At 40.2% G+C, this 9,441-nt stretch overlaps 1 protein-coding gene across 3 annotated transcripts; it reads right to left on the bottom strand.

Moving 5' to 3' along the window:
* Positions 1–243: 243 nt before the first annotated feature.
* On the bottom strand, positions 244–9,282 carry cbx1b (chromobox homolog 1b (HP1 beta homolog Drosophila)). Of its 3 annotated transcripts, none has more exons than XM_039787854.1 (6): positions 9,040–9,282; positions 7,280–7,343; positions 6,830–6,983; positions 5,398–5,551; positions 1,634–1,728; positions 244–955 (listed from the first exon to the last, which is right to left on the bottom strand). In XM_039787854.1, exons 1-6 carry the CDS (start codon positions 9,274–9,276, stop codon positions 814–816), a joined length of 846 nt encoding a protein of 281 aa, XP_039643788.1. In that variant the 5' UTR covers positions 9,277–9,282; the 3' UTR covers positions 244–813. The 3 variants fall into 3 exon arrangements, with proteins under 3 accessions (XP_039643788.1, XP_039643789.1, XP_039643790.1); XM_039787855.1 differs by having other exon boundaries at positions 7,280–7,361; positions 9,040–9,177; XM_039787856.1 differs by lacking the exon at positions 7,280–7,343 and having other exon boundaries at positions 9,040–9,140.
* Between the last annotated feature and the right edge of the window lie 159 nt (positions 9,283–9,441).

The following is a 9,441-nucleotide window of genomic DNA, read 5'->3' as shown; positions in this document are numbered from 1 at the left end:
AAATCTCGGTGACGATTGGTCGATTGATCAAGTACTCAATCGACAGAAAAATGAATCGCCAAGTATTTGATAATCAATCGTTTCTCAAGCAAGAAAATCCAAACGCTCTTGGCTATTCTGAGGGCCATTTTTCACTGTCTTCTGACGTTCTACAGATCAAGCGATTAGTAAATTAATGGAAAAAAATAGATTGTTGCAGCCCTAATCTTGTTATATTAAAAAGTGACACCAGTTGAAACGGCAGAGTAACAAAAAGTGGTTTATTCTCCAAAAACCGACAAGCAAGAGACGAGAATGAAAAACACCACAAAGAGTACCAATGACCAAATGAACCACTGAAAAGGGTTTGTAACCGTGAACTAAACAAGTCGGAAGGAAACCGTTAAGATGGACACAGTTTTGCCCTCAAAAGCACCAATGAACCAAGTAAAAAAAAAAAAGGCACACATGAAATAAAAACCACCTCACTGATACAATCTCATAGCAAGATGAGCGAGCGCTGGACCAAATGTGTGAAAGTGATACTTAAGTGGCCGAGTCGACACTGAAAATTAACACTGCTTTATTTCTTTTTTTTTAATTTCAGTTGGGTTTTGTCAAGCAAACCTGAAGCATATATACAGTTTGACTATCCAGATAAAAGTCAAACAAATGAGTGATGCTGTACCATAAGACGAATGAGTCCAATGGTGCCTTGCTTGTCTTTGCCCCCCCCCCCCCGATCTCCCCAAAATACCTCTGGAAAGTACATGTACAATGAAGTTCAAAACTACAGTTTCTTTTCTTTCTCTCCCCCTACCCCTTCGCCCAGTGTTAGTTTTTGTCGTCTTTTTTCTCGTCTTCGGTGGGATACGAGTGCCAAGTAAGTCTCTCTTCGTAGAAAGAGATGACCACCTGCGGACACTTCACGTTGGCCTCCTTCGCCGGCACCAGGTCGGCTTCATCGGAGTTTTTCCTGCGAAACACAGAAACAAATTCAACTGACTGTCATTTGGCATTCACAGATCGGTGATTTCAGTTATTCTGGCTGATTAGGCTCAGGTCGATCTTATGAGGACACATTCTTTCTACCAATGGACCTTTTTCACAGCAGACATGTTGACGTGTCATAGTAGGAAAAGCACAGCTGAGATTGATAACCTTAACAATGGCTCAATTCCATCAAGTGTCCCAGTAAGATATTTCAGTGAGTCAGCATGCACAATACCAGGACCTCTCCTAAGTGGAATGCAGCCATCAGTAATGGTTTAATACCAGGACCTCTCCTAAGTGGAATGCAGCCATCAGTAATGGTTTAATACCAGGGTCTCTCCTAAGTGGAATGCAGCCATCAGTAATGGTTTAATACCCGGACCTCTCCTAAGTGGAATGCAGCCATCAGTAATGGTTTTAAATACACCTGTGCTTTTCCTACTATGACATGTCAACATGTCTGCCGTGGAAAAAGGTCTATAAGAACGATACAGCTGTCATTTGTCACACCCCAACAGGTGCAACACCACTAACAGGGGACTCAGGAAGATGCCAATCAGTCTAAACACACCCCCACACAGTCCTGGGAGGAGGTCCAATCAGCCACACTAACTGGAAACACCTGTGTGGGTGTCCAGGGCCGTTAAGGTGCTGTACGAACCATTTCATGAGGAACATGAGCTCTCCCGTGGAATCTGTGGCACCGATAATCCTTTCTGGATCCAGCCCTCGAGCAAAGCCCCTCAGCTTCTCTGTCTGAGGATCAAACAACAAAACACAACTTTAATCAAGGCCCAAACTAAATTTCAGCATAAATACCAAGGACCTACAGTATTTCAAGGTTCCTGTCTGAACGTAAAAACAAATCCAGATGAACAGAACGCCACAAAAACACGGAGTTTGGGGAAACTGCTGTAAAATCAGAAGAAGGTTTGGGACAAATTGGACTGTGTCAATCAACATGGCTGCATGCATGTGGAGCAAACGTTTGAAGATTTCATGTAAATATGTGTTATATATGTGTTTTTCCATTTACATATTTGCAGGGCAGCAACTGACTATGGGCCTTTTTCACAGCAGACATGTTGACTTGTCATAGTAGGAAAAGCACAGCTGAGATTGATAACCTTAACGATGGCTCAGTTCCATCAAGTGTCCCAGTAAGCTATTTCAGTGAGTCAGCATGCACAATACCAGGGCCTCTCCTAAGTGGAATGCAGCCATCAGTAATGGTTTAATACCAGGACCTCTCCTAAGTGGAATGCAGCCATCATTAATGGTTTAATACCAGGACCTCTCCTAAGTGGAATACAGCCATCATTAATGGTTTAATACCAGGGTCTCTCAGTAATGGTTTAATACCAGGGTCTCTCCTAAGTGGAATGCAGCCATCAGTAATGGTTTAATACCAGGGTCTCTCCTAAGTGGAATGCAGCCATCAGTAATGGTTTAATACCAGGGTCTCTCCTAAGTGGAATGCAGCCATCATTAATGGTTTAATACCAGGACCTCTCCTAAGTGGAATGCAGCCATCATTAATGGTTTTGAATACACCTGTGCTTTTCCTACTATGACATGTCAACATGTCTGCCGTGAAAAAGGTCTATAACTTTCATTATCAATGGTTATCATTCTATCAGTACAATGTCTGAAAATTGCCTGTTACACACAGCTAAAATTGATGTCTTCACATGTCTTGCTTTGTCCGAACAACCAAAACCCAAAACATATTAAGTTTACTATCATGTATGACAGAAAAAAAAAGCATAAAATCCCCACGTTTGAAAAGCTCGCACCAGCTTGGCAATGACATAAGGCCTCTGAACACCCCCCACAGGTGTTTTCAGTTATTCTGGCTCATTAGACCTGTGCTCTGGTTGAAGGTGGGCCCGAGCTGTTAAATCTTTTCTACCAATAAGAATGATAAAGGTGTCATTTGGTGCAACAAAGCTAAAAGGAGAGTCAGGAAGATATCAATCAATCAGTCTAAACACACCCACACAGACCTGGGAGGATGTCCAATCAGCCAGTGTAACTGAAAACACCCGTGTGGGTGTTCAGGGCCTTTAAATGATCGAAACATTTGATAATTAGTTTTCTGTCGATCAGCTCGTGCATTAATCCTTTTCAGTTCTACATATTTGTAAAATACTTGTCTTGTGTCGACAATATGAAAAAATAATAGCGTTTATTGCAATGAACAGTGAGGGGTCTGCACCCCGAGCCGACTCTCTGCAAGTCTGCAGAATGTCCACATGCACACTTGATGAACTGCGGATCTAGACAAACCAAGGCACTCGCAGACTTCCTGGGAACGAGTCTGCAAGTGCGGTGAAGTCCAACCATTTGAGATTCAGCCCGAGAGTTGCCTGTATAGCAGGTGTGTGACTACACTATCCTGCATGTGGGGGAGGGTGGGGGTGGGGATCACCAGAGGCCCCACGATATGAGATTATCACCATACTTATGTTACAATACCATATTACTGCAATTTTAAACATATTGCGATATTCTGCGATATATTGCAGCTTAAAATTATTTCCCCAAAGCAAAACTTTAGTTTTATGTAGAAAGATAAATTTCTCTGTTTGTTCCTTAAACTTTATTTAATACATTTAATTAATAGCCAGAAAGTTAAATTCTCATGTGTAATAGACCTTTTTCATGGCAGACATGTTGACATGTCATAGTAGGAAAAGCACAGGTGTATTCAAAACCATTACTGATGGCTGCATTCCACTTAGGAGAGGCCCTGGTATTAAACCATTACTGATGGCTGTATTCCACTTAGGAGAGACCCTGGTATTAAACCATTACTGATGGCTGTATTCCACTTAGGAGAGACCCTGGTATTAAACCATTACTGATGGCTGTATTCCACTTAGGAGAGGCCCTGGTATTAAACCATTACTGATGGCTGTATTCCACTTAGGAGAGACCCTGGTATTAAACCATTACTGATGGCTGTATTCCACTTAGGAGAGACCCTGGTATTAAACCATTACTGATGGCTGTATTCCACTTAGGAGAGACCCTGGTATTAAACCATTACTGATGGCTGTATTCCACTTAGGAGAGGTCCTGGTATTGGGCATGCTGACTCACTGAAATAGCTTACTGGTACTCCGTTTACACGTACATGGTTATTTTGAAAAATGGAGACATTTCCCTTCGTTTACACGCAAACGGAGAATTTGCCTCTGAAAACGAAGTTGGAAAACTTTTTTTGCATGTAAACTGAGACAAACTGAGGGTTCAGGCAGCCGAGGAAGTGAGGAAGAGAAGAGAGAGGAAGCGATTTGTTGCTGTTGTTGCTATTTTCGGGATTCTGATTGGCTAACGTGGGCTTGACTTCTCGTTACACTGTCACCTACAGGTTTGGCGTGCTCTTGACGGTATATATACGCGGGTACGTGTAAACAAACACTTTTCTGAAAACTGACAGCTGTGCACGGTGTTATTTTTGAAAACGGAGAGGTTGAAATGTCCGTTTATGAAGATAGCCGGCCACGTGTAAACACAGCATCGGGCGCTTGATGGAATTGAGCCATCGTTAAGGTTATCAATCTCAGCTGTGCTTTTCCTACTATGACAAGTCAACATGTCTGCTGTGAAAACAAGGTCCATTCATTTAATAAAAAATTGACACTTGGTTGATTGATCCCAAAGCAAGGTGCCGTTAAAGTGTACACCTGAAGTCCCTTATGGTTGGAAAACCAGCACCCTGCTTTATCATGAGCCTGCGATGCGGTTTTCCATGACAAAAAGTTCCTTACCTTGATGTGGTTTAAGGTTTGTCTAAACTACGATAAACACCTGCCGCCTGCAGCTCTTCATCTAACCAACTCACTGTGCCAGGCTGCGTTTCACCATTCTTTCTTGGCAATGTTTTAAACTGCTTCGCCCCCAAAAAATGACCGTAATCTCATGCTCTGTGGATCCAAAAACTTTTATTTTTGTTCTTCCACAAGCAGCAGACGATGGGCTGGCAACACCAGAGCAAAGCAAAGAAAACAGCTCAACAGTGCCAGTTGCAAGTTTTTTATTAGACATATTACATTTTAGACATTTTACACATATTATTACTGATGAGACAATTTTATCTTATTCACAGTGGTGTCAAATATTAGATTACTTTGTCTTGTTTGTCTTAAGAGACACAGACTGACTCATTGTGTAAAACATACATGCATGTTAGTGGTCAGCTGGCTGTTGGCTGTAGTCTTTGTCGTGTGTTCAATTGCAACTTTTAACACAAGATTTGACATGAAGTCACATGAGGTCTTTGCTACTTCTTTGAGGTTGGCTTGCTGTGTCAGGGCCCTTAATACAATACATCTTGCAACTATGCATAATAACCCCAGTACCAGTTATGAGAGATAGATCACTTATGGACTCAATCAAAAACAAAGGATTGGGACTTACATCATCTTTTTTCTTCTTCGTTTTACTCTCGTCTCCTTCTGCGTCTCCGGCCACCTTCCTCTTACCCTCGTGTGCTGATTTCTGGGACTGCAGGAATTCTGCAATCAAATCTGGACAGTCCAGGTTGTCTTCTGGCTCCCACGTGTTGTCTTCCCTGCAGACCCAAGTACATAAAGTATAGGGGTGGGAAAAATAATTGAGTCTTAGATGCATCGCGATTCTCTCTAGAACGATTTGATTATCGATTCTGATAAGTTAATAATCGATTTAAAAAATGTGTTGATTTTTATTTAAAAGTCACTGTCTCCAGACAAGTACAAATCAGAAAACAGAGTGACTGAAAGAGGATGGGATAATGGACAACAACTTAGAGTTTAGGCAAAAATGGCCAAAAGGAGAAAATAAATTACATTTTGTATATATACACATGATCTAATAAGACATACATAAAATAATTAGGCAAAACACATATAGGCTGTTCATCTACTTTATCACATTACATCTGACTCATGTTTCATGTTATAAGAAGCCAATGATCCACCTTTAAACCTGACTGGGCCTCTGATATGGAAGATTATTGGGAGAGAAGTCGACTTTCAAAAGCATGTTTAAGGCTTAAGCATGGAATCACTACAAAACAAAAACCTCAGTAGACTAAACATTTCATTAAAACTTGTGACAAATATGTCCAAATCTAAGCTTTGTCTAGGAAGTGATTAGCAAACTCTGAGTAGCAAACTCAGATTTATATGTATATTTTTAGAAATCACGCATGGAAATTTACATTAAAAAACTGTTGCATCGAGATGCATCGATAATCGGTTTAGAATCGACTCGTTGGCCTCTGAATCGGAATCGAATCGTGAGGTGCCAAGAGATTCCCACCCCTACTACAGTAAGAGTACTGTATAAATAGGAGAATGACAGGAAAAGAAAGTAGACGATGCAATATCTTTATTAGGGATGTAACGATGCATCGTGAATCGGTTAAAAATCAATATAAATGTGTAAAGATTACAACCGGTTGAGATAAAAAAATGAATCACGATGCAATGTTTAAACGTCCTAGGGTGTAATCTACTTTAGATTTCACTTGTTTGACTTCAGATGTCACTACGTCTTCTTAGTTTATTTATTTGAAGAAATTTTTAGTTTTTTGTTATTTTGATGTGGGATTTGTTTTAAAAATGTAATTGTTAATTTTTTTTTATTTCATTCTTGTTATTTAGCTACACTTTAATAAGAAGACACATCTGTTGTTTTGCACAGTTAATAGAAGTAAAGGAATACTTTTCAGTCACTTGTCTGCAGCTCATTCTGTTGAAAAGAAATCGTGAGAAAATCGTATCGCCAACTTAAAAGCGTGAATCGAATCGCGAGTGTAAGTTACATCCCTAATGTTTATGACAACAACTCCCACCAAAACACTCACTCAGAGAAGCCTTTCCACTTGAGGAGATATTCTACTCTCCCTTTCACCACCCGCCGATTCAGGACCTTTTCCACCACATATTCTTCCTCCTCCTCCTCTTCCTCTTCCACATCATCAGGCTTCTTATCCTTCTCGACTGTAGTCATTTTGCTCTCTGATGGGTCAGAAAACAGGAGCAGTGAGCAGACAGTTACCGATCCTAAAGACACACCCTTTTAACAGCTGCTGAGGCTTAAAAACTGAAAACTCTTGAAGCCTGCAGGTGTTAAAATTAAGAGTTTAAGATGTCCGCATTTTGTTTGGGACACGTTTAAATGGGTAACAGACATTTAGAGTGCCACTTTGTCAACATACATGACATAATTCATTCCTTGACACCTGACACACCTTAACGCACAAAAACAAAGTGATACAGAGACATTTATGTTGGAAAATAATGATGTATTAAACCTTCTGTAACAGCAGGAACATCGTTAGGGGGTTCTGTAGTCAGGCTCATACTCATCAGGTAGACCTGGGGACCAGCAGGTTACTGGTCAACATCAAGATTGTTGCGTAATGGAGGCAAACGGGAATCAATGTGATAGAGAGGAGAAAACAGCATTGGAGAATGGGATTTATTGAGAAGATACAAGGGTAACAATGTGAGGCAATGTAGATTACCAGCAATCAATATATCGTCGCTGTCGAGCGGAAACCTTGTATGTCCAAAACCGTTGTTTTTTCAGGAAATGGAGAAAAAAAAAAATAGTCAGATGTAAAAGGTGACCAATAGCTTTGACTTATGAAAAAATCAATTAAAATGAAAATATGGAGGTACAAGGTTTCTGCCCGACAGCAACGACGTGTTTCACTTTGTGATATTTTTTAAAACCAATTGTTTATGTTGATTTATTTCTCTATTTATTGATTTATACTTAAAGAAGGCTGCCTAATCTGCATTGCCTAAAGTTACCTGTTACCTTATGACATGGTGTAAGCTCATTGTATCTCTAAGCAGTGGTGGAGGAAGTATTCAGATCCTTTTCTTAAGTAAAAGTACTAATACAACACTGTCAAATGTAATTGCATTGAAAATGTTACTTCTGTAAAATGATGTAAGTATAGTCAGCATTAAAAGAAGAAAAATGCCCCCTGTGACTGTTATATATTGTATCATTAGATTATTATTACTCAGGCATTAATGTAAAAGAAGGATTTTACTGTTGTCGTTGGTTGAGCTGGAGCTCATTTTGAACTATAAACTAATGATTATTTTCATTATGAATTAATCTGTTGATTTCTTTCTCCATTAATCGATTGATTGTTTGTTTTGGAAAATAGTGAGAAATGCTGCCCCAAGTACCCAGAGCCCATCATGTGTTTTGTATGCAAAAAAAGCTTAACTTTGTAAAGTAAATAAAGCTGTCATATAAATATATATTGAATTAAAAAGTACAATATTTCCCTCTAAGATGTAGTGGAATAGAAGTAGTAAGTGGAATGAAAAGAAAAGACTCAGAAGTAAAGTACAAGTACATCAAATTTGTACTTGAGTACTTGAGTAAATGCACTTAGTTACATTCCACCACTGTATCTTAGGTGGTAGTGTTGCAAGTGTATAAAATATGCCCTGACCAAATGTATTCCTGATCACCTTTAACCTTTTATATATGTCAATGCCTTTAACAGGTAATTACAGAGGACCTCATCACTTGAATAATACGGCGGTGAACAGCGGAGGCAGACCGTGCACGGCCGAGCCAGCAGCATCAACAACAGTGCAACACCTGGCGGCTGCTTAGCGGAATGTAACGTCGTTGTAGAAATACAGAGCCGATGATTAAACAAACCACGCGTTACCTACTTTGAATTAGCATTGTCGTGGGGAAATATACACACGATGTAGTGGAGTGGGGGGCGGCGTTGTTGCTATTGTAGCAAGCATAACGACTACAGAAGAATAAAACCCGCACGACAAAGACTCGGAGGGACCCACTGTTTGGTGTCTCCTCCATATTGCTTTCGCGTTAGCGATGTCTGTAGATTACAATGGTTATTAAAGCATAATAACAAGCGTGTCTCCTAATTAGACAGCGCTGGTTTTCATCCCCATTGGAAACATGCACATTAACGGCAAGGTAACGGTAAACACGAGCACAACTTAACGTTACCGAAACAACACGTTTGGAGGGAAGATAAAAAAATAAATAAATAAAAAATAAACTCACCGATGACTTAACGCTACAATTAAAGAAAACACTTGAACTTCCACCTGAACCGATATAAAACAACACGGTAGTCTTTGCCTCGTAATTATATTGTGATAACGTCGCTGTTTGTCTTGATTTGTTGCTGAAATACAGAGCCGATAGCTTGACTACAGTCAAATGTATCGTTTCCGCCCCTTCGTCTGGGAAGGAAAAAAAGTAGTCCGCTCGTTGGTTGGAGCCGAGCGCAAGGACCATGCAGTCATAAAGATACCAAAGCGTATGGATTTACTCATCAAGGTAACCAGGGTAACCAGAGCCAGCCGTGCTGCGTGCGCATGTATATAGATCTCTGACTGCAGAGCAAACGGCGGAAGTATAATCGTTGATCGATTATCGATACAGTAGATGACTACTACTTTA

Source organism: Perca fluviatilis, chromosome 21 (assembly GCF_010015445.1).
Source record: "Perca fluviatilis chromosome 21, GENO_Pfluv_1.0, whole genome shotgun sequence".
NCBI lineage: Eukaryota > Metazoa > Chordata > Actinopteri > Perciformes > Percidae > Perca > Perca fluviatilis.
This window is presented reverse-complemented; position numbering and strand designations above follow the sequence as displayed.